The sequence below is a fragment of the Trachypithecus francoisi genome, unplaced genomic scaffold, assembly GCF_009764315.1.
Source record: "Trachypithecus francoisi isolate TF-2019V2 unplaced genomic scaffold, Tfra_2.0 Lachesis_group16, whole genome shotgun sequence".
NCBI classification, from domain to species: Eukaryota; Metazoa; Chordata; class Mammalia; order Primates; family Cercopithecidae; genus Trachypithecus; species Trachypithecus francoisi.
Window position 1 is genome coordinate 91,950,375 of NW_022681461.1, and position 24,304 is coordinate 91,974,678.

At 50.6% G+C, this 24,304-nt stretch overlaps 1 protein-coding gene across 3 annotated transcripts in view; it reads left to right on the forward strand.

Moving 5' to 3' along the window:
* The window catches only part of TLN1 (talin 1), a 36,411-nt gene extending 18,833 nt beyond the window's left edge, over positions 1-17,578 (forward strand). For all 3 annotated transcript variants that reach the window (XM_033238132.1, XM_033238130.1, XM_033238131.1), the window contains 33 exons: positions 56-184; positions 927-1,029; positions 1,182-1,390; positions 2,130-2,249; positions 2,463-2,660; positions 2,869-3,008; positions 3,487-3,580; positions 3,683-3,772; positions 3,886-4,008; positions 6,172-6,315; positions 6,764-6,925; positions 7,168-7,308; positions 7,403-7,584; positions 7,756-7,888; positions 8,103-8,204; positions 8,286-8,456; positions 8,541-8,690; positions 8,801-8,902; positions 8,982-9,101; positions 9,836-9,982; positions 10,154-10,320; positions 10,478-10,661; positions 10,752-10,877; positions 10,976-11,092; positions 14,540-14,725; positions 14,834-14,941; positions 15,447-15,552; positions 15,750-15,874; positions 15,981-16,106; positions 16,235-16,297; positions 16,410-16,592; positions 16,743-16,871; positions 16,999-17,578. In XM_033238132.1, coding sequence (XP_033094023.1) covers positions 56-184; positions 927-1,029; positions 1,182-1,390; positions 2,130-2,249; positions 2,463-2,660; positions 2,869-3,008; positions 3,487-3,580; positions 3,683-3,772; positions 3,886-4,008; positions 6,172-6,315; positions 6,764-6,925; positions 7,168-7,308; positions 7,403-7,584; positions 7,756-7,888; positions 8,103-8,204; positions 8,286-8,456; positions 8,541-8,690; positions 8,801-8,902; positions 8,982-9,101; positions 9,836-9,982; positions 10,154-10,320; positions 10,478-10,661; positions 10,752-10,877; positions 10,976-11,092; positions 14,540-14,725; positions 14,834-14,941; positions 15,447-15,552; positions 15,750-15,874; positions 15,981-16,106; positions 16,235-16,297; positions 16,410-16,592; positions 16,743-16,871; positions 16,999-17,124 — 4,506 coding nt within the window. In that variant the 3' untranslated portion in view covers positions 17,125-17,578. The remainder of the gene's footprint in view (positions 1-55; positions 185-926; positions 1,030-1,181; positions 1,391-2,129; positions 2,250-2,462; positions 2,661-2,868; positions 3,009-3,486; positions 3,581-3,682; positions 3,773-3,885; positions 4,009-6,171; positions 6,316-6,763; positions 6,926-7,167; positions 7,309-7,402; positions 7,585-7,755; positions 7,889-8,102; positions 8,205-8,285; positions 8,457-8,540; positions 8,691-8,800; positions 8,903-8,981; positions 9,102-9,835; positions 9,983-10,153; positions 10,321-10,477; positions 10,662-10,751; positions 10,878-10,975; positions 11,093-14,539; positions 14,726-14,833; positions 14,942-15,446; positions 15,553-15,749; positions 15,875-15,980; positions 16,107-16,234; positions 16,298-16,409; positions 16,593-16,742; positions 16,872-16,998) is intronic.
* Positions 17,579-24,304: the final 6,726 nt, after the last annotated feature.

Here is a 24,304-nt window from a genome sequence, read left to right on the forward strand (position 1 = left end):
GAGGCATTGGTGAGACACAGCAGGACCTCCTACACCCAAAACCCCTTTCTTATAGGCTCAGGAAGCATGTGGACCTTTGGAGATGGATTCTGCCCTGAGTTTGGTACAGAATCTAGAGAAAGATCTACAGGAAGTGAAGGCAGCGGCTCGAGATGGCAAGCTTAAACCCTTACCTGGGGAGACAGTAAGTGTGTTGAAGACCTCATTCTTACTCAAATCCTAAAGTCTTCCTTCCCTTCCGTGCCCCAGAGCTACTCAAAACATTTCCTCCCTCCCTCCCTCCCTTCCTTTCTTCCTTCTTTCCTTTTTTATATCCTCTTTCTCTCGTTTCTTTTTCTTTTCTTTCTCTCTCCTTCCTTCCTTCTCTTTCTTTCTTTCTCTCATTCTTTCTCTTTCTCTTGTTTCTCCTTCCTTCCTTGTTTCTTCCTTCCTTTCTTTCTTCCTTCCTCTTTTCTTCATTTCCTTTCCTTTCCCTTCTTTCCTTTCCTTTCCTCTTTCCTTTTCTCTTTTCTTTTTCTTTCTTTTATTTCTTTTTTTTTTCTTGATGGAGTCTCGCTCTGTCGCCTAAACTGTACTACAGTTGTGTAATCTCAGCTCACTGCAACCTCCACCTCCTGGGTGCAAGCCATTCTCCTGCCTTAGCCTCTTGAGTAGCTGGGATTACAGGCATGCGCCACCATGCCTGGCTAATTTTTGTATTTTTAGTAGAGATGGGGTTTCGCCATGTTGCCCAGGCTGGTCTTGAACTCCTGACCTCAGCTGATCCACCTGCCTCGGCCTCCCAAAGTGCTAGGATTATAGGTGTGAGCCATCGCACCCAGCCCAAAACCTTTATTTAAATTGCCACCTGTCCCCAAGTACCTTCTCAGGTTCCTTCTTCTCACCTTCTCCTTTCTCAAGTCCAGTTCTTCCCCCTTCATCCTTAGATGGAGAAGTGTGCCCAGGACCTGGGCAACAGCACCAAAGCTGTGAGCTCCGCCATCGCCCAGCTACTGGGAGAGGTTGCCCAGGGCAATGAGAATTATGCAGGTATGTGGGCAGAGGGCCAGGCATGGGGCATATTGTGAGGGAGGTAGGAAAATGGGAGCTGGATGAGGGATGGGACTGACAGAGGAAACCACTGGAATCAGGGCCTGGCAATGAAGGCACCTTCCCTTCCCTCTTTCTCCTCATCTCCCCAGGTATTGCAGCTCGGGATGTGGCAGGTGGGCTGCGGTCACTGGCCCAGGCCGCTAGGGGAGTTGCTGCACTGACGTCAGATCCTGCAGTGCAGGCCATTGTACTTGACACGGCCAGTGATGTGCTGGACAAAGCTAGCAGCCTTATTGAGGAGGCGAAAAAGGCAGCTGGCCATCCAGGGGACCCTGAGAGCCAGCAGCGGCTTGCCCAGGTCAGGTATTGGGAAGGGGCCACTCCCTCTCCCCCAGATTCCTTCATAAGGCCCACCCTGATTGACACCAAAGCTTCTAAGCCTCGTCCGCACTGACAGAATGATGTCTTCTCGTGTCTGCTCTTGAGAGCCCCTCTGTGGATTCCATCCTTATGTTCTCTTGGTCTTTTATTTATTTTATGTTATGTTATGTTATGTTATGTTATGTTATGTTATGTTATTTTTTTGAGATGGAGTTTCGCTCTTGCCCAGGCTGGAGTGCAATGGCGCAATCTTGGCTCACTTCAATCTCCACCTCCTGGGTTCAAGTGATTCTCTTGCCTCAGCCTCCCTAGTAGCTGGGACTGCAGGCACATACCACCACACCCAGCTAATTTTTGTATTTTTTTTAGTAGAGAAAGGGCTTCACCGTGTTGGTCAGGATGGTCTCAATCTCTTGACCGCGTGACCCACCTGCCTCGACCTCACATAGTGCCGAAATTACAGGCGTCAGCCACCGTGCCCAGCCCTCTTGGTCTTGTAGAAGCGTCTCAGTTGGATTCAGTCATGGGCCGAGCTAAACACCAAGTTTGGGGAAGTTTAATTACTGTCACTTGAAACCCTAACCTCAGCCTGTTCACCTACAATGCTTTTTTCACTTTCAGAGGCAGTAGAGCTAGTCATCTCCCAGGTCGCATGAATGGAGGCGATCACTCAAATTCTTTTCACTTGGGCAACCCTGTCTCCGTTCTCACCCCAGGTGGCTAAAGCAGTGACCCAGGCTCTGAACCGCTGTGTCAGCTGCCTACCTGGCCAGCGCGATGTGGATAATGCCCTGAGGGCAGTTGGAGATGCCAGCAAGCGACTCCTGAGTGACTCGGTAGGAGGACGGTAGGGGGTGGGGGAACGTAGGAGTCAAAAGAATGCCAGGCCTCTCCTTCCTCCCTCTCGGTTGTCCTTTGACCCTGACTTCCCAGATCTGTCCCCTTTCATTACTCCCAGGCTATGTGCCCACCTTTTCAGCCCTCCTTTACGAAACTTCTCCCTGCATCATTCCCCATTCTTCTGTCTGACTTCCCCTCTCACCCTGCAGCTTCCTCCTAGCACTGGGACATTTCAAGAAGCTCAGAGCCGATTGAATGAAGCTGCTGCTGGGCTGAATCAGGCAGCCACAGAACTGGTGCAGGCCTCTCGGGGAACCCCTCAGGACCTGGCTCGAGCCTCAGGCCGATTTGGACAGGACTTCAGCACCTTCCTGGAAGCTGGTGTAGAGATGGCAGGCCAGGCTCCGGTATGAAGAGGCAGAGGGTCTGTCTTAGTGGTTGAATGGTTCCCACTAAGGGTTAGATAGGAGGCAGTTGGGTGACCAGTCCTGACTTGCTCCTGGCTCCCTTCCCTCCCCAGTCTCTAGCACTACTTGAGTGTCTGGGAAAGAAGATCCCTTTTAGAGACAGATAAGAAAGGACAGGACAATGCATTGACCTTGTCAACTTCAACAGAGCCAGGAGGACCGAGCCCAAGTTGTGTCCAACTTGAAGGGCATCTCCATGTCTTCAAGCAAACTTCTTCTGGCTGCCAAGGCCCTGTCCACGGACCCTGCTGCCCCTAACCTCAAGAGTCAGCTGGCTGCAGCTGCCAGGTAAATAGTTGCTGACATGCCCAGCCCTGGACTGTGTGAGACTGGGGAGCAGGCAGTTCATGAGAGCTTCCTGGCTTAAGAGTGGCTATAGGCAGGCCGGGCGCGGTGGCTCAAGCCTATTATCCCAGCACTTTGGGAGGCTGAGACAGGCGGATCACGAGGTCAGGAGATCGAGACCATCCTGGCTAACACGGTGAAACTCCGTCTCTACTAAAAAAAATTACAAAAAACTAGCCAGGCGAGGTGGTGGGCGCCTGTAGTCCCAGCTACTCAGGAGGCTGAGGCAGGAGAATGGCGTGAACCCAGGAGGCGGAGCTTGCAGTGAGCTGAGATCTGGCCACTGCACTCCAGCCTGGGCGACAGAGTGAGACTCCATCTCAAAAAAAAAAAAAAGAGTGGCTATAGGCAAAAGATAAATATATAGGACCCAGAAATGATGACCTGTTCACCTATTCACTCAACTTTCTGTCCCTCCCAGGGCAGTAACTGACAGTATCAATCAGCTCATCACTATGTGCACCCAGCAGGCACCCGGCCAGAAGGAGTGTGATAATGCCCTGCGGGAGTTGGAGGTAGGCCCATGGCAGGCTGATGGCATTGAGGTTGAGGGAAGTGTTCTGGTTTTGGGTCTGAGGGAGGTGTCTTGGATCTCACTTTGCCCTCCCCCTACACAGACAGTCCGGGAACTCCTGGAGAACCCCGTCCAGCCCATCAATGACATGTCCTACTTTGGTTGCCTGGACAGTGTAATGGAGAACTCAAAGGTCAGCACAGCCAGGAACTCGGAGGAGAGAGGGCAGTAGGATGGAGCTAACCAGATGCTGCCCTGGGGTTCTGAGAACACGCTCTGACTCCCCTGATGTCCTCTGTTCCTCAGGTGCTGGGCGAGGCTATGACTGGCATCTCCCAAAATGCCAAGAATGGAAATCTGCCAGAGTTTGGAGAGGCCATTTCCACAGCCTCAAAGGCACTTTGTGGCTTCACCGAGGCAGCTGCACAGGTTATTTTCCTGAGATGGGTTCCTTGAATGGCCCCTACTTTCTTACCCCTTCTCCTCTCAGCCTGACATACCTGTAGATAAATCAAGAAGTTAATGTTTGCAAAGCCAGCTCTGTGGTATCTGGGTTGTCCTCCTGAGGTGGAGACACTTGTCAGCAATTACTGAACCTCGACAGTTCTGATTGCTGTAATTCCTGAACCCTGGTACTTTGGTTAGGATTACACTGCCCAACCATGAGGCCTTTTCCAGCTGGCTTTCTCAAAATATACTAATTAGCTTATACAAACCATTTTTTCATGTAATTACTACTTTTTTTTTTTTTTTTTGAGACGGAGTCTCACTCTGTTGCCAGGCTGGAGTGCAGTGGCATGATCTCAGCCCACTGCAAGCTCCGCCTCCCGGGTTCACGCCATTCTCCTGCCCCAGCCTCCTGAGTAGCTGGGACTACAGGCACTTGCCACCATGCCTGGCTCATTTTTTGTATTTTTATTTTTTAGTAGAGACAGGGTTTCACCATGTCAACCAGGATGGTTTTGATCTCCTGACCTCATGATCTGCCCGCCTCGGCCTCCCAAAGTGCTGGGATTACAGGCTTGAGCCACCACACCTGGCCTGTAATTCTGTAATTACTACTTTCTTTCTTTTTTTTTTGAGACAGAGTCTGGCTCTGTCACCCAGGCTGGAGTGCAGTGGCCAGATCTCGGCTCACTGCAAGCTCCGCCTCCCAGGTTCATGCCATTCTCCTGCCTCAGCCTCCCAAGTAGCTGGGACTACAGGCGCCCGCCACCACGCCTGGCTAATTTTTTGCCTTTTTCCACGTTATCAAGTATAAAACTACCTACTAACTCTAAAGTATTTTGCTTTAGTATATGAATCCTTAAACTGGTGTGAGAGTTCGCCTCAGACTGTTTTCCCTGAAAGCCTACCATCCTAGCCCTCCATCTCCACCACCTCCCTGTGCCCGGTCAGAATGGGCGCCTTGCTCTAAGTGGCTTGAGTTGGTTTTTTTTTTTTGGTTTTTTGTTTGTTTGTTTTTGTTTGTTTGCTTTTTGAGATGGAGTCTCACTCTGTCGCCAGGCTGGAGTGCAGAGGCACAATCTCAGCTCACTGCAACCTCCGCCTCCCGGGTTCAAGAGATTCTCCTACCTCAGCCTCCCAAGTAGTTGGGACTACAGGTGTGCGCCACCACACCCGCCTAGTTTTTGTATTTTTAGTAAGAGGGGGGTTTCACTAAACCTCTTTGTTGTTTGTTTTTTCCCCCCAACTTCTGAAAATGCATAGAGGAAAAAGCAAAGCTAATGTGTATTGATTGAAGTATGAATCAAACATTAGGATGTTGTTTCCGTCATAAAAATGGCTTTTTAATCCCTCCCTTCCCTTTCCAAAAATACCTGATGCATGGAGGTGCTGTAAATGTGAATTAGGCCGGGCGCGGTGGCTTAAGCCTGTAATCCCAGCACTTTGGGAGGCCGAGACGGGCGGATCACGAGGTCAGGAGATCGAGACCATCCTGGCTAACACGGCGAAACCCCGTCTCTACTAAAAAATACAAAAAACTAGCCGGGCAAGTTGGCGGGCGCCTGTAGTCCCAGCTACTTGGGAAGCTGAGGCAGGAGAATGGCGTAAACCCGGGAGGCGGAGCTTGCAGTGAGCTGAGATCCGACCACTGCACTCCAGCCTGGGCGACAGAGTGAGACTCCATCTCAAAAAAAAAAAAAAAAAATGTGAATTAGCCTAATAACCTTCATCAGTTTTGAACTGTCTTTAAATGAGGCTTTGCTTGTGTGCACAAAGGTGTATATTTGTATTTCACTCTTAAACTTTTTACTACTACTTAAAGTAAGCCATACTTTCTACTCTAAGACCCAGCATACACAAACATATCTAAATAGAGATTTGATAAAAACCCTTGTTATATAGTTTTCCTTTTGATTAACTTTTTTAATTTTCTGAAATGCTGGAATATACTTAATGAAACAGGAGAGTATTTTTTTCTTCTTTACAGTATAACCATAGTTTGCTAATGTATCTCCATTCATGGAGAACTCTGGAAAATAAGCCCTGTTCTTTAAACTTACCTCTGCTGTCTTTGGCCCTGCTATCACTGTTCATTTCCCACCTGCAATCTTTATTCCTCACCCCAACCCCCTTTTCTCTTCCTAGGCTGCATATCTGGTTGGTGTCTCTGACCCCAATAGTCAAGCTGGACAGCAAGGGCTGGTGGAGCCCACACAGTTTGCCCGTGCAAACCAGGCAATTCAGATGGCCTGCCACAGTTTGGGAGAGCCTGGCTGTACCCAGGCCCAGGTAACTCAAGGGAATAGGGACCACAGGCAAGTCTGGGAAAGGGCAGACCAACCCCATGGAGTAGAGGGAGGTGAGGCATGTGGGAAAGAAGGCAGGGACCCATCTCTGACCTTGCACACACGGCTTCTCTTTGAGTAACTGTCTTTTTCTGCCATGGGTCTCATCATTTTTCAGTTACTGCTAAATTCACAACTTCTCTGTAGATGTTCGAGCTTACTCTCCCACCGGCCCTCTTATGGCTCCTCCGTTAGTATGTCTTTCCTCTCCCATGCCCAGTTCATCTTTGGGTGTCTCTGTCTCCTAGATCTTGATTTTTCAGGTGACTCTGTTTTTCCTGTTTTGACTCCCCAGGGTATTGCTCTCCATCCTCTGACCCTAAAATGGCTCCTCCTTGGGTATGTACACCTCCTTCCTGCCCTCATCGTGGCTCTTCCACTTGTCTCCTCAGGTGCTCTCCGCAGCCACCATTGTGGCCAAACACACCTCTGCACTGTGTAACAGCTGTCGCCTGGCTTCTGCCCGTACCGCCAATCCTACTGCCAAGCGCCAGTTTGTACAGTCAGCCAAGGAGGTGGCCAACAGCACAGCTAATCTTGTCAAGACCATCAAGGTTCCCAGTGCTGGAATTCCCAGCCTCTCCCTGACCTGTCCCATCTTCTCTCCCGAGTCCCCCAGTTATTCTCTGAGGCCTTCTACCAAATCCCCTCTGCCTGAGCCCAAACTCTTTCTGTCCAGACTGACCACCTAGCCTCTCCCCAAACCCTTTAAGTCCCGGGAAGGAGACCTGGACTTCGCTTCCTATACCCCCTGTGCCTGCATCCCAAGTCCTAAGAGCCCCTCTGTCACTTCTAGGCGCTAGATGGGGCCTTCACAGAGGAGAACCGTGCCCAGTGCCGAGCAGCAACAGCCCCTCTGCTGGAGGCTGTGGATAATCTGAGTGCCTTTGCGTCCAACCCTGAGTTCTCCAGCATTCCTGCCCAGATCAGCCCTGAGGTGAGGCGATGTGAAGGGGGATCTGACGGGCCAGCTTATCACCTCATCTTCCAGGGAATCCTGAGACTTACCTTCCTGCCTCCCCTCTCCCCAGGGTCGGGCTGCCATGGAGCCCATTGTGGTATCTGCCAAGACAATGTTAGAGAGTGCTGGGGGACTCATCCAGACAGCCCGGGCCCTCGCAGTCAATCCCCGGGACCCCCCGAGCTGGTCAGTGCTGGCTGGCCACTCCCGTACTGTCTCAGACTCCATCAAGAAGCTAATTACAAGCATGAGGTACTGAGGGGTGGAGAACCATTGTGGCTGGGGGGCACACATTGTGGCAGAATGGAGGATGGGCACTTAAGTGCAATTAGATGGGATGGTGTTGGGAGGATACAGGGGAAGGATAGGCTGGCCTTGCACTAGGGGATGTTCTTGGTGTTGGAGCCCCTGATGTGTCTGCAGGGACAAGGCTCCAGGGCAGCTGGAGTGTGAAGCGGCCATTGCAGGTCTGAACAGTTGTCTACGGGACCTAGACCAGGCTTCCCTCGCTGCAGTCAGCCAGCAGCTTGCTCCCCGTGAGGGAATCTCTCAAGAGGTGAGGGGGAGAGGGTTATATGGAAAGATGTGTCTAGGAAGAGAAATGTCAGACTCGAAGCTGGGGGATCATGGAGTGGCTTCTTAGGGACATCAAAGGGCTAGGATGTGCCAAGGAGAGCTAAGGTATTCGGTATGAAAGGAAAAGCAGTTCTGTATAGCCAGAGGGTCCTATTGCAGGTCACGATCAGGGCTAAAGTCCACTTCCTCCCCAGGCCTTGCACACTCAGATGCTCACTGCAGTACAAGAGATCTCCCATCTCATTGAGCCACTGGCCAATGCTGCCCGGGCTGAAGCCTCCCAGCTGGGACACAAGGTACCTATGGAGACTCATGGGAAATCCCAGGGAGTAGGGTGAGAAAGGGGACCTGACCCCTAGTCCAACCCCTTGCCTCAGGTGTCCCAGATGGCCCAGTACTTTGAGCCGCTCACCCTGGCTGCAGTGGGTGCTGCCTCCAAGACCCTGAGCCACCCGCAGCAGATGGCGCTCCTGGACCAGACTAAAACATTGGCAGAATCTGCCCTGCAGTTGCTGTACACTGCCAAGGAGGCTGGTGGTAACCCAAAGGTATTGAGGGTTGGGAGGGAGGAACTGTTACTAGCAAGAGGCTGGAGAAACAGGAACAACAGAGCTCTTCTCCTCTTCCCACAGCAAGCAGCTCACACCCAGGAAGCCCTGGAGGAGGCTGTGCAGATGATGACAGAGGCCGTAGAGGACCTGACAACAACTCTCAACGAGGCAGCCAGTGCTGCCGGGGTCGTGGGTGGCATGGTGGACTCCATCACCCAGGCCATCAACCAGGTTAGAGTCTTGGGGTGCCTGTGGACACTGAGGCTACCCTGGGCCAGAGCCTGCAAGCACAGTGGCAGAGACCCTAACAGTCTTTCCCTTTCCCTGTCCTCCCCCCTCAGCTAGATGAAGGACCAATGGGTGAACCAGAAGGTTCCTTCGTGGATTACCAAACAACTATGGTGCGGACAGCCAAGGCCATTGCAGTGACCGTTCAGGAGATGGTGAGTTTGGGCGAGTGCCAGAGGACTGCCCTCGGAGAGCTGACTTCGGATATAACTTCACTCCTTCCATTATCACCAGGTTACCAAGTCAAACACCAGCCCAGAGGAGCTGGGCCCTCTTGCTAACCAGCTGACCAGTGACTATGGCCGTCTGGCCTCGGAGGCCAAGCCTGCAGCGGTGGCTGCTGAAAACGAAGAGGTAAACATGGAGGCAGCTCTGCCCTGCCCCCTGCCCCTTGTTCCTGATGTGTCAGCATCTAGGGCTGTCCCACCCCCACGCTCTCTGGTCTTTCATAGAAAGGGGAACAGCCTCAGGGCCACTCTGCTGAAGACTAGTGAGGCTCTGGGTAGGGACAGTGGATCAAAGCCTTCTTCAGTCACGGGTACAAAGGAGACAGCTCAGAATCTGGAGCCTTCCCGGACCTGCCTCTCTGGCTTCTGCTGACCCTCATCTGGGCCTACGGCTGCCGCTCTGCTGTGCTGCCAGTCCATGTTCTTGTTCTTTCTTGCTGCAAGGCCATGAAGCTCTTCCTTACCTAAGCCTCTAGCTTTCCAAGAAAGCAAGTAATTGGATCTTAGTAGGACACATGTAATCCCCATCCTCAAAACCCTCCATAACCCCATACAGGCCACATGGTAATCCACAGCCCTCTGATTCTAACACTCAAGCATAAAGTGCTCTTCCCCTCCTCCCCACTGTGCTTAACACAATCCTCACCACTTAGTGCCTGCGTGCTACTATTTTCCATGTGTAGAAGGTTACCTCCTGCCTAAAGGACATGAAACCAGAAACGTCCTTGTGCTGGGAACTTTCTCTCTCTGCTGCTTTAATCTACAATGCATGTTTTTTCTATGTCCTTAGTGACTTTTCCAAGCACAGTGGTACCCTGAGTGCCCCTTGTAAAATCCATCTCTCTTTCCCTCGGCTCACAGATAGGTTCCCATATCAAACACCGGGTACAGGAGCTGGGCCATGGCTGTGCCGCTCTGGTCACCAAGGCAGGCGCCCTGCAGTGCAGCCCCAGTGATGCCTACACCAAGAAGGAGCTCATAGAGTGTGCCCGGAGAGTCTCTGAGAAGGTGACAATGCTCATCCCTGCAGATGGTGGGACTGCCTCCAAACTCTGTAGCCTTGGCCATCCTCCTCCAGCCCTCTCAGCCCTCTCCTCTTGTCACTTCTCCCAGGCATGGGCAACCTTTCCATTTCACATGGCACCTTCCACAGTCACCATGTGACTTTCCCTACCCCAGGTCTCCCACGTCCTAGCTGCGCTTCAGGCTGGGAATCGTGGCACCCAGGCCTGCATCACAGCAGCCAGTGCTGTGTCTGGTATCATTGCTGACCTTGACACCACCATCATGTTCGCCACTGCTGGCACACTCAATCGCGAGGGTACTGAAACTTTCGCTGACCACCGGTAAGACAGGACCTGGGCTTAAGGGAGGCAGACAGGTCAGGGCATGGGGCTGGAAGAGGCAGGATAGCATTCGCTGGAATAGGGAAGACCTGGACCAGGCACTTTGGACAGGCTAGAGTGGGCAGGGGAGATCTGACTAAGCTGGGCCCTCCTTCAGGGAGGGCATCCTGAAGACTGCGAAGGTGCTGGTGGAGGACACCAAGGTCCTGGTGCAAAACGCAGCTGGGAGCCAGGAGAAGTTGGCGCAGGCTGCCCAGTCCTCCGTGGCGACCATCACCCGCCTCGCTGATGTGGTCAAGCTGGGTGCAGCCAGCCTGGGAGCTGAGGACCCTGAGACCCAGGTAGCAACCTGATGCCCCTAATTCCAGCTGGAACCACTTCCTGTCCCACTTCTTCCTCCCATAGACCAGAGCCAACCCTCTCCCATACAGGTGGTACTAATCAACGCAGTGAAAGATGTAGCCAAGGCCCTGGGAGACCTCATCAGTGCAACGAAGGCTGCAGCTGGCAAAGTTGGAGATGACCCTGCTGTGTGGCAGCTAAAGAACTCTGCCAAGGTTGGAGAGAATGAGAGCAACATCAGGAGGGGCACTGGATTAATGTACTTCCTCCTGTTCCTTAAAATCATTCCTCTACACTCCTCTGATACCTCCAGGTGATGGTGACCAATGTGACATCATTGCTTAAGACAGTAAAAGCCGTGGAAGATGAGGCCACCAAAGGCACTCGGGCCCTGGAAGCAACCACCGAACACATACGGCAGGAACTGGCGGTGAGAGAGAGTCTGGGGCATCAGGGACTAGGGTCAGAGAGAGGGATCCTGAAAGCCTATGAACCTGTGCCACACATATACTCACAGACGGAGTCACACACAGTCTTTCATCTATCGCCAGACTTTTTTTTTTTTTTTTTTTGAGAAGAGTCTCGCTCTGTAGCCATCCTCCTCCAGCCTTCTCAGCCCTCTCCTCTTGTCACTTCTCCCAGGTGTGGGTAACCTTTCCATTTCACATGGCATCTTCCTCAATCACCATGTAACTTTCCCTACCCCAGGTCTCCCACACCCTCCTTCTAGAGTGCAGTGGCGTCATCTCGGCTCACTGCAACCTCCACCTCCCAGGTTCAAGCAATTCTCATGCCTCAACTTTCTGAGTCACTGGGACTACAGGTGCATACCATGCTGGCTAGTTTTTGTATTTTTAGTAGAGATGGGGTTTCACCATGTTGACCAGGCTGGTCTCGAACTCCTGGCCTCAAGTGATCCTCCTGCCTTGGCCTCCCAAAGTGCTGGGATTACACTCGAGCCACTGTACCAGTGAGCTACACTCATGTCTGTCCCCTACCCACTTGTTTATTCTTTAGCATTTGACCACCCTCCCTCTTTCTCCAGTCACTAGTGGCCTCTTAATTGCCACATTCCGTGGCCACTTCTTGGCCTTCGTCCTCTTCAAACATTTCCAAAGCATCTGACTCTGTTAACAACCCTCTCTTTGAAATTCTTTCTTCCGCCAGGCACAGTGGCTTATGCCTGTAATCCCAGCACTTTGCGAGGTTGAGGCAGGTGCATTATAAGGTCAGGAGTTCGAGACCAGCCTGGCCAACATGGCGAAACCCCATCTCTACTAAAAATACAAAAATTAGCTGGGCATAGTGGTGCGCACCTGTAGTCCCAGCTGCTTGGGAGGCTAAGGCAGGAGAATCGCTAGAACCCAGGAGGCGGAGGTGGCAGTGAGCCAAGATGGCGCCACTGCACTCCAGCCCAGGCGACAAAGCAAGACTCCATCTCAAAAAAAGAAAAAAAAAATCATTTTTTCCCTTGGCCTAGATACTGGCTTCTCTTGTTTCTCGAACATCATTGAATCACCTTTAACCTAGTAAATGTAGAGGCCTTCCCAGGGTTGTACAAATAGCCTTCTTTCTCTCTTCTCTTCTTTGGCAAGTTTAACCACTTTCATTATTATTCTGTAAGAAGCAGACATCCAGTTCTGAGTTGAGTTATTTTCAACTGCCTGTTTGACATCACCACCTGGACACAGTGCCTCTGAACCATGACATGGTCCTCCTAATGGTGGGAACACCCTTGCAGTCATGAAGATTCCATCTCAGTCATCTTTGACTTCACCATCTTAGCCACTATATCCAGGCTATTGCCATGTTCTTTCATTCTTCCTCCCTGGTGCCCTGTCCGCACTCTGGTTCACACTTCCATACTCTACTGCACTTTGGCTGTGGCACCAGCTTTCTCCCTGGTCTTCCTGATTCCGGTCCCTGCCACTCTCCTCTCTCCCTAGTCATCTTTCTGATTTCTAAATTCATCTTTCTAAGGTTCTGTTTTCACCTTTACTTGAAGATGTCCAAGTTGGAACTCTTGACTTTCTGCCTCCCATACCTGGTCCTTTCCTGGTCTTCCGCCATCGCAGTAAATGGCACCTTATAGTAACTCGGTTCCTAAAGCCAGAAACCCAGCTTCAATATATCAGACTTCTCTCTTTCTCTCATTCCCTACATCTAAGTTTTGTTAGTGCCCCTTCCAAATACAGCTCATTTTCTCTTTTTATCTCCCACCACTACCACACTGTCCAAACCGTCATCAGTCCTTAATTGGATTTATACAGTAGTCTCTATCCAATCACCATGCTTCAACACTTGCCCCCTCCTTTGTACACATTAGCCAGAATTATGTTTTTAAAATATAAATTAGAGCTGGACATGGTGGGTGATGCCTGTAAAATCCCAGCGCTTTGGGAGACTGAGATGGAAGGATCACTTCAGTGAGTTCAAGACTAGTCTGGGGCCGGGCGCGGTGGCTCAAGCCTGTAATCCCAGCACTTTGGGAGGCCGAGACGGGCGGATCACGAGGTCAGGAGATCGAGACCATCCTGGCTAACACGGTGAAACCCCGTCTCTACTAAAATATACAAAAAATTAGCCGGGCGAGGTGGCGAGCGCCTGTAGTCCCAGCTACTCGGGAGGCTGAGGCGAGAGAATGGCGTAAACCCGGAGGCGGAGCTTGCAGTGACCTGAGATCCGGCCACTGCACTCCAGCCTGGGCGACAGAGCGAGACTCCGTCTCAAAAAAAAAAAAAAAAAAAAAAAAGACTAGTCTGGACAACATAGCAAGATACTGTCTCTACAAAAAAATTTAAAGATTAGCTAGGCAAGGTGGCCCATGACTGTCCCAGCTACTCATAAGTCTGGAGGCAGGAGGATCCCTCACACCCAGGGGTTCAAGGCTACAGTGAACTATGATCACTCCAGGGCACTCCAGCCTGGGTGACAGAGCAAGACCCTGTCTTAAATATATATTAGATTATGTCACTTCACTACTTAAAACCCATCAGTGATGACCCTGCTTGCTTCTCCAATCTCATCCTACTCTCCTCCTTTTTGCGCCCCATCCCCCTGCCCTGTCAGTTCTGAGAACATGCCAGGCTCTCACCTGTTGCAGGCTCTTCCACTCACTTTTCTCCAGCTTTTTGAACATTGTGCTCCTTCCAGTTCCTCAGGCTTCAGCTTCAGTGTCACCTCCTCAGAGGGCCCTTCCCTGACCACCTATCTGAAATAGTTCTCATCAAGCACTCTTTTTAAATTCTCTCATAATCCAAATCACAGTCCTCAGTTTTACTGCTTGTTTACTTATTACCTGTGTCCAAAACCAGAATGTAAGCTTCGTGAGAACAAGGAGCATCCCTAGCCCCTTGCATAGAATCTGCCACCTAGCTGATCTTTAATAAATGTTTACAGATTGAACCCATACATCAAAATATTTTATGACTTTCACATATTATGTAAAATTCCAAGTTCCTCATTGTGATATTCAAGGCCCCAATAACCTTTTCTTCACCATTCCTATATTCCAGAACATTCCTTGATACTTTCCCACTTGACATCTTGGTTGTTCATGTCCTACCATTTACCTAAAATGCCCTCCTATCATCTTTTATGCATATCTTTTATGGCCCAGCTCTGCCTCTCACCCCTTCAAGGGTTCTCTCTATTTTGGGAATGAAAACCCAGCCAAAAGCCACTTTTGTAATTACTTTTGTGATTTCAAACAAACAAACTCCCCAGTTGCTTCAGTCAGAAATGATAACCAGCTGCCTTCTGTTACACATTCACTGTGATGTGTGAATGTCTGTACCAAATCACATGCACACAGAGTTCTACACTGTCTCATAGTCTCAGCCACTGTAAAATCTTTCTTCTTGTTCTGCCCCCACAGGTTTTCTGTTCCCCAGAGCCACCTGCCAAGACCTCTACCCCAGAAGACTTCATCCGAATGACCAAGGGTATCACCATGGCAACAGCCAAGGCCGTTGCCGCTGGCAATTCCTGTCGCCAAGAAGATGTCATTGCCACAGCCAATCTGAGCCGCCGTGCTATTGCAGATATGCTTCGGGCTTGCAAGGTAGAAATCCTTGAGGCATTTCCGTGAGGCAGCTTTGGGGCAGAACATAGTGGGAAAGAAACTGTAGGGATCTGGGATCCTAAAACTAACATATTACTCTGGGGACAGGAAGCAGCTTACCACCCGGAAGTAGCCCCTGATGTGCGGCTTCGAGCCCTGCACTATGGCCGGGAGTGTGCCAATGGCTACCTGGAACTGCTGGACCATGTGCTGCTGGTAAGGGAGGGCGTAGCTTGCTCCTCATACCAGCCTCTGAATACACAGGCCTCTTCCGGCAGGCCTCACACCCTGCTCTCTGTTTTGCTCAGATCTCCTCCCTGCCCCACCTTCTGTTTCTCAAATCTGTTCTCCTTTCCAAGTCTCCCTTTCTCCCAGGCCCCATCCTTCTTATCATCTTTGGTTCTCCCAGTCACCTCTTCCTCTTCCTCTTTTTTCTCCTCCCTTCCCACCTGTTCACCCCCTTCTCTACCTTCGTCATCTCTTCTTTCATCTCATCATTCTCCTTGCTCCTTGCAGCCGGTGAGTGACACAGCCCCACTGTCTCCATCATGTGTGAGGTGTGATGCATGATGTGTGCTTGGATAGGCAGCGTGGTGTTTGAGGGCTGTGGTATGGAGTGCTCTAGGGATAGGGGTGAGGAGGCCGTGGTCTGCCCTATTTCATAGATCAGGGTAGACCCTAAGATGTGATGCTCTTTGTCCCCTGCCCGCTTCTTGCCCAGACCCTGCAGAAGCCAAGCCCAGAACTGAAGCAGCAGTTGACAGGACATTCAAAGCGCGTGGCTGGTTCCGTCACTGAGCTCATCCAGGCTGCTGAAGCCATGAAGGGTGAGGGGTGACCAGGGACAGGGATGGATGGAAAACCCTTATCATGGTGTGATCTCTGCTTCCTGGCTGGATAGCTCTGTGCTAGCCTCTGCCCATAGTCCCCACAGGTGCCAGGGCCTGATGACTAACCATGCTCTCTGGTGCTTTTGACCTCTCCACTCTGCCTTAGCCTCTTTCCTCTTCCCTCATCCCACTAGGAACAGAATGGGTGGACCCAGAGGACCCCACAGTCATTGCTGAGAATGAGCTCCTGGGAGCTGCAGCCGCCATTGAAGCTGCAGCTAAAAAGCTAGAGCAGCTGAAGCCCCGGGCCAAACCCAAGGTCAGTCCTGCTCCCTTCCTCTTCCACCCTCACCATGGCAGAGTGTCCCCACCTTCAGCCCCATCTCTGACTTCACATCTCTCTCTGCAACCTTTGCCTATTGCAGGAGGCAGATGAGTCCTTGAACTTTGAGGAGCAGATACTAGAAGCTGCCAAGTCCATTGCAGCAGCCACCAGTGCACTGGTAAAGGCTGCGTCGGCTGCCCAGAGAGAACTAGTGGCCCAAGGGAAGGTGAGTGCTTAAATTCCCACAAGAATGGGGACGGGTCGGCACTTTGATGTCCACAGCCACATCCATAGCCAACGAGTCTTTGAAGTGAGGAAAATGCAGGTCTAAGCAGGCTCTTCTCCTTCCTGCAGGTGGGTGCCATTCCAGCCAATGCACTGGATGATGGACAGTGGTCCCAGGGCCTCATTTCTGCTGTAAGTGTGCAGTACCCGCTAGGTCTCTTTCAGTTTGAGAGACTTGAAAAGGCTAGAGTGGGGATGGACCAGGGCAAGGGACATATTTTTAAGCAAACTCTCCCTGCTTTAGGCCCGGATGGTGGCTGCGGCCACCAACAATCTGTGTGAGGCAGCCAATGCAGCTGTGCAAGGCCACGCTAGCCAGGAGAAGCTCATCTCATCAGCCAAGCAGGTAGCTGCCTCCACAGCCCAGCTCCTTGTGGCCTGCAAGGTCAAGGCTGACCAGGACTCGGAGGCAATGAAACGACTTCAGGTGAGAACCCTGACCCATCCCATTGTCCCTTGGGCTATACTGCTTCAAACTGTCACTCCCGAGATGTATGTTTCTATGAGAGAATTGAGGGACTGTCTCAACTGGGACCCTACCTGAGTTCTCAACTTAGGCCACTTTCTCTCTGCCCAGGCTGCTGGCAACGCAGTGAAGCGAGCCTCAGATAACCTGGTGAAAGCAGCACAAAAGGCTGCAGCCTTCGAAGAGCAGGAGAATGAGACAGTGGTGGTGAAAGAGAAGATGGTCGGCGGCATTGCCCAGGTGAGCTTCACCCCAGACACTGAGGGATGCTGTCAGGAGGGCAGTCACGTTGTCTGCACTGGTCCCAACTTCCCTCTGCCCCTGCTGTACATCCTCACTGAACTCAGTCCCTGATCTCCACCCTCAGATCATCGCAGCACAGGAAGAGATGCTTCGGAAGGAACGAGAGCTAGAAGAGGCGCGGAAGAAACTGGCCCAGATCCGGCAGCAGCAGTACAAGTTCCTGCCTTCAGAGCTTCGAGATGAGCACTAGAGAAGCCGCTTCTATTTAACGCAGACCCAGCCCAGAGACTGTGCCTGCCACTACCAAAGCCTTCTGGGCTGTCAGGGCCCAATCTGCCCAACCCCAGCACTCCCCAAAGTGCCTGCCAAACCCCAGGGCCTGGCCCCGCCCAATCCCGCAGCACATCCCCTGTCCCCTCCCTAACCCCAAGTGCCTTGATGCCCTAGGGCCCCCCAAGTGCCTGCCCCTCCCCAGAGTATTAACGCTCCAAAAGTATTATTAACGCTGCTGTACCTCGATCTGAACCTGCCAGGGCCCCAGCCCACTCCACCCTGCCAGCAGCTTCCAGCCAGTCCCCACAGCCTCATCAGCTCTCTTCATCGTTTTTTGATACTACCTTCCCCCACCCCCAGCTACCCATGGGGGCTGCAGAGTTGTAAGCCCCAAACAGGTCATGTTCCAATAAAAATGATTCTACCTACAACCTCTGCCTGGCTTCAAGGAAGACAGAAGATTTCTCCCAGGGCAGTAGGGGAGAGAGTGGGGTTGAGTTCTGTCACCCTCCTTGATCTGGCTTGAAATGGGAGAGAAGACTGGCAGTCTGCCCCTGAGGTCCCTTCCTCCTTGCACCAGGACCCCTAAAGTTATCCATTGGGGAAGATGTGCCTGAGAAGTCATACTCCTGTTATCCTCACCTCACTGGCCAGCACCTAAGCCTCATAAAGTGTTATTCTGCTGCTGCTGAGACAGCAGCTACTACGGCTCCTTGTGGCTACCAGGACATTCTGTTCTTCATGACTACTCAGGGTATGTCAACAAATCCAGTCCTTGACCAAATTCAAATTTTCAAAACAAGCTTTGCTAAAAATAATAAGCCTATAAGTGAGCCTAAGAGAACTATGGCCACAAAATTGATTGAAGCCATTAGCAAACAAAAAAATCCCAACTTGAGGCTGCCTCGGGTAGGCGCCGCTCTTGATTGGGCTGGGGCACTCCTGCCTAGAGAATCACTAAAAGGGAAAAGCTTGACCCAGGTGTGAGAATTTATTGTTAGAGGAGCAGAGCTCCCCTAGTGGCCAGGCAGGTGCTAGCAGCCCTGTTCCAGCCGCCCTGCTTATCTGGTGGGTCAGTGGAAGGAGGCAGTCCGGAAGATGGATGCTGTGTGCTTCCACGTCCTCATCCACCCACTCTGCCCACAATGCATGGACTCTCTGACAGTCGTCTTAGGTTGGCCTCTATTTTCATGAATGATTCTTTAGTCAACACTACTGCCCAGGACATTATTTCCTCAAGTAGAACACAAACACCACCCATCTGCTACTAACACCTTCTACTCCCACCACATTAGGGAAAGTTTGAAGTAGATGGAATGTAGCTGGTACGGTGGCTCGAGCCTCTAATCCCAGCTACTTAAAAGGCTGAGGCAGGAGGACTGCTTGAGACCAGGAGTTCAAGGCTGCAGTGAGCTATGATCGTGCCACTGTGTGCCGGCCTGGGTGACGGAGTGAGAGCCCTTCTCTAAGAAATAAAGTAGATGAAACTCTAGGACAGCCCATTAGAGATGGTGCCAAATTCCTACCGTCACTCCTATCACCTGTGATTCATTCATTTAATATTTACTAAGCCATGCTTGTGCTAAGCACTGGAAAATTTAGATGTATTATCACTTCTCTGACACAGAGGACTGGCAACTCCAGTACATACTGCAGGGGCTCCCTAATCCTAGATTCAATGTCATAGTATGAGTTGAGGGCCTTGGAGATCAAATCCCTTCTACAACCTCCCTGACAAGTGATAGTCCAGACTCTGAACTCCAGCTATGAGCCCAGGACAGCTGCTTACTTCTGTTACCATTTCCTTGTCATGTCCTCAGGAACTGGGACCAATCACGTACTTCTCACTAGTGATACCTTGGGAGCCATCTGGGGAGAGGCTTTAAAACCCATTAGACCAGCAACTCTTCAAATGTGGTCCTCAGACCCCTAGGGTTCCCTAAGACCTTTTCAGGGGTCCATAGGTCAAAATTATTTTCTTTTTTTTTTTTTTTTTGAGACGGAGTCTGGCTCTGCCGCCCAGGCTGGAGTGCAGTGGCCGGGTCTCAGCTCACTGCAAGCTCCGCCTCCTGGGTTTACGCCATTCTCCTGCCTCAGCCTCCCAAGCAGCTGGGACTACAGGCGCCCGCCATGTCGCCCGGCTATTTTTTGTATTTTTAGTAGAGACGGGGTTTCACCGTGTTAGCCAGGATGGTCTCGATCTCCTGACCTCGTGATCCGCCCGTCTCGGCCTCCCAAAGTGCTGGGATTACAGGCTTGAGCCACCGCGCCTGGCCAAAAAAATTATTTTCATAACAATACCAAGACATTATTTTTCTTAACTGGGGATGGTAGCGCACACGTGTAATCCCAGCTACTCGGGAGGCTGAGGCACCAGAATTGCTTGAACCTGGGACACAGAGTTGCAGTGAGCCGAGATCACGCCACTGCACTCCAGCCTGGGCAACAGAGCAAGACTCAAAAAAAATGTACTTGATGAAGTAAAAAAAAATTTTTTTTTTTTTTTTTTGAGACGGAGTCTCAGTCTGTAGCCCAGGCTGGAGTGTAGTGGCATGATCTCGGCTCACTGCAACCTCCACCTCCTGGGTCCCTGTTCAAGAAATTCTGCCTTAGCCTCCTGAGAAGCTGGGATTACAGGCACATGCCACCATGCCCAGCTAATTTTTGTATTTTTAGTAGAGACGGGGTTTCACCATGTTGGCCAGACTGGTCCTAAACTCCTGACCTCGTGATCTGCCTGCCTCAGCCTCCCAAAGTGCTGGGATTACAGGCGTGAGCCACCACGCCCAGCCTAAATGTATTAATTTAATTAAACCTTAATCCTGCAGGAAAAGTCTTTTCAACATTCTGTCTGATAAAGTGGGAAGTAAGTATGCGTAAGGCATTTTGCATACCAAGGTATGATGGTTTTCAGGAGGAAATAACTTAGACCATTCTTTGAGTTCTGAGCTGAACTAGCTGCTTGTTTGTGGAATGCCACGTTTACTCAAAAGAATGACCGACAAACTGGTTATCAGACTTAAGTAGCTGGCAGAACTTTTATAAAAAGGAACAAAGTGAATCTGTCACTTCAGGGAAAAATCTGACAGTGTTTGTTGCCAATGATACAGTTCAGGCTTTCAAGTGAAAAATCGAATTTTGGAACACTTGTATTTGCTACATGAGCTTCACAGCTTTCAAAATTTAAAACTTAAAGACTTTACTGTTCTCCAATATAATACTATGAAGAAAAACAAAGACTTTACTGTTGAAACCTATTGTGATTTTTTATTTAATTTAATTAATTAATTTATTTATTTATTTGAGACAGAGTCTTACTCTGTTGCCCAGGCTGGAATGCAGTGGTACAATCTCAGCTCACTGCAACCTCCACCTCCTGGGTTCAAGCAATTCTTCTGCCTCAGCCTCCTGAGTAGCTGGGACTACAGGTGCCCACCACCACACTCAGCTAAGTTTTTGTATTTTTAGTAGAGACAGGGTTTTGCCATGTTGCCCAGGCTGGTCTCGAACTCCTGAGCTCAGGAAATCCACCCACCTCGGCCTCCTAAAGTGCTGGGATTAAAGGCATGAGCCACCGCGCCTGGCCTGAAACCTATTGTGATTTTTAAAATAATGTATAATGAAACATTAATATTTGGAAGATTTGCATAGCTCAGTGAATCAATTATTTTCCATATGACCAATGCACGATGTTACAAAATCATGCATGGGTAAAAGATCCGATGAAGGTTCAGTTCAGAAAAACTGATTTTTTTTTTTTTTTTTTTTTTTGAGACAGAGTCTTGCTCTGTCACCCAGGCCGGAGTGCAGTGGTGCAATCTCGGCTCACTGCAACCTTCGCCTCGCAGGTTCAAGTGATTCCCCTGCCTCAGCCTCCCGAGTAGCTGGGATTACAGGCGTGTGCCACCACCACACCCGACTAATTTTTGTAGGTTTAGTAGAGACAGGGTTTCACCATGTTGGCCAGGGTGGTCTCAAACTCCTGACTTCAGGTGATCCACCCACCTTGGCCTCCCAAAGTACTGGGATTACAGGCATGAGCCGCCGCACTCGGCCAAAACAATGGATTTTAGTTTAACAGTACAAAAAGGTCATTGATATCGTTTCAGGTTCTACATTACAACTGCCCCTTAAGAAAATGCCAATTATCAGCCAGGCACAGTGGCTCAGGCCTATAATTCCAGCACTTTGGGAGACTGAGGCAGGAGGGTAGCTTGAGCCTAGGAGTTTGAGACCAACCTAGGCAACATAGTGGGACACCATCTCTAAAAAAATAAAATAAAAGGCCAGGTATGATGGTGCACATGTGTAGTCCCAGCTACTGGAGGAGACTGAGGCGGAGAGAACACTTGAGCCCAGAAGGTCAAGGCTGCAGTGAGCCAAGCTGTGATTGTGTCACTGCACTACAGCCTGGGTGATAGAGCCAGACCTTGTCTCAAAAAAATCATAAATAGGCCAGGCCTGGCATGGTGGCTCGCACCTGTAATCCCAGCACTTTGGGAGGCCAAGGCAGGCAGATTACTTAAGTTCAGGAGTTCGAGACCAGCCTAGCTAACACAGTGAAACCCCAACTCTACTAAAAATATAAAAAATTATCAGGGCATGGTGGCTAGCGGCTGTAGTCCCAGTTACTCGGGAGGCTGAGGCAGAAGAATGGTGTGAACCTGGGAGGCGGAGGTTGCAGTGAGCCGAGATTGTGTCACTGCACTCCAGCCTGGGTGACAGAGCGAGACTCCGTCTCAAAAAAACAAAACAAACAAACAAAATTACAACAGTTAGCTGGGTGTGGTGGCTTATGCCTGTAGTCCCAGCTACTCGGGAGGCTGAACCAGGAGAATCACTTGAACCTCGGAGGCGGAGGTTGCAGTGAGCTGAGATCGCCCCACTGCACTCCAGCCTGGTTGACAGCACAAGACTCTGTCTCAAAGAAATAAAAAACAAATAATAATAATAATAATAAATAGACCAGGCTTGGTGGTCTATTTATTATTCCCAGCACTTTGGGAGGCCAAGTCAGACGGATCACTTGAGGTTAGGAGTTCAAGACCAGCCTGGCCAACACGGTGAAAGCCTGTCTCTACTAAAAATACAAAAATTAGTTAGGCATGGTGGTTCATGCCTGTAGTCCCAGCTACTCAGGAGGCTGAGATAGGAGAACTGCTTGAACCTGGGAGGCGGAGGTTGCAGTGAGCCAAGATCGCACCACTGCACTCCAGTGTGGGTGACCAAGCGAGACTCTGTCTCAAAATAAATAAAATAAATAAATAAATCTTTCCAACTGCTTACCAGTTGTGAGACCGGATTTTCTTCATATGTCTCAGTAACCAACATATAGCAACAGATCAAATATGAAGGAGATATTGAGAATCCAGCTGTCCCCTTGGAAGCCAGAGAGTAAAGAGATTTGTAAAAATGTAAAATAATTTCCATACTCTCATTAATTCGGGGAATGGGAGTACAGTTACCTTTCATTTAGAACATTATGTTAAAATGGTTAATGTGTAATGAGTTTATGTTTGTTATTTTTAACGAATTGATACATATTTAAAAGTTTTCTCAAGTTTCATTTTAATATGGCAACTATTGGTAGATATAACCCACTTCAACAAAAAAGCTGTTTGGGGGTCTTCAATGATTTTTAAGAGTGTGAAGGGTTCTAAGACCAAAAGACCCACACCATATTAGTGTATTTGAAAAGTACCCAGAACCTGGTACATAAAAAACTCATCTGGCAAATGTTTATGAAGTGCCAACTCTATGCCTGGTGCTGTGCTAGGCCTTGGGGATTCAGAATTGAGAACACTCGTTTCTGTTGAGGACTCACAGACCGGCGGAGGCGCCAAACCGGTATAAGAACAGTTATACCATGGGACTAGGATGAGGGTGAGAGCCCGCACCAAGAACACGCACCTATTAGGTGAGGCAGTGGGAAGAGAAGTGGCCAGGGAAGGCTTCCCAGAAAAGCTGACATTTGATCTGAGTCTTAAAGGCCACTAGGAATCAGCCAAGGGGAAGGGCATTTTAGGGAGAGGGAACAGAATGCATAAACTGTGGAAGCTTTAAGAAAAGTATGGCTATTTCCAGCTCCTGCACGTAGCTCATTACGAATGCAGCATGAGGTACAAGTCTGAATACTGGGGGTGAGGTTGGGCATGGAAGGAGATGAGGCCAGAGAGGCAGGCAAGAGCCAAAACAACGGGGCTTCTATACCATATTAAGAAATGTGGATTTTTTTTTTCTCCTCAAAACAGGCAGGGTGCCCGCACGCCTGTAATCCCAGCTACTCAGGAGGCCGAGTCGGGAGGATCACTTGAGCCCATAAATTCAAGACCAGCCTGGGCAATCTAGCAAGCTCCCGTCTCAAAAAAGGTGGGGGGACAGGGATTAGGGAGGGGTTTGGAGGATTTTAGATAATATTCGCATTAACTTTTTAAAAGATATTTGACAATGTCACGGGACAGTCGAATCAATGAATGAATGGAGGAACCAGAAGTAAAACTACAAAACACTTAGACTGAAGAATGCATAAGGAGCGGCCAGAGGCCAGCCCAGACCGACCCGAGGAGGAACCTCATTGGTAGAAGCAGCCTCTCCAGGATTAGGTGGATGTGAGACGCGAAGGGCAGGGGAAACCCAGTGGTCCAGCATGGGCTACTGGTGGATGAGGGGTCTTCCACGGAGTTAGAGGAACACTGCAAGGTCAGGCCAGGGTTGCTCTCCGTGCGGCTAGCAGGCAGCTAAACAGATCTGAATGCATTTCCACGTCTCCTCCCTACCGCCCCGGCCCGCGGCCTCGGGTTCCCACGGTCCCCAGTCCACTGCAAAATCCAGGCTTCCCGCCCCTCTACGACTGGAGGGTAGGGGCGAGGCTAGCAGCTCCCTCCCGGCTTCCTCCGCTTGTTCTCTCCTCCCCTTCCCCCTCCTCTGGGCGGCTCTCCACTTCCTCTCCCCCCACCCCACCCCAGGGAAAAACGAAAACAAACACCCTTGCGCCCCGCACCTCCGACTCCCGGACCCCACGACCCGGCTCCGGAACTGCTTTGGCGGCCTGGGTCGGAGAAGGCACCTCGCCCTGGACCCCCTACGCCCCGCAGCTCAGTGACTCTTCGCCTCGCCCTCCGCATTCCCCGTCCCAGCCCGACTCCGCCTCCCAATGG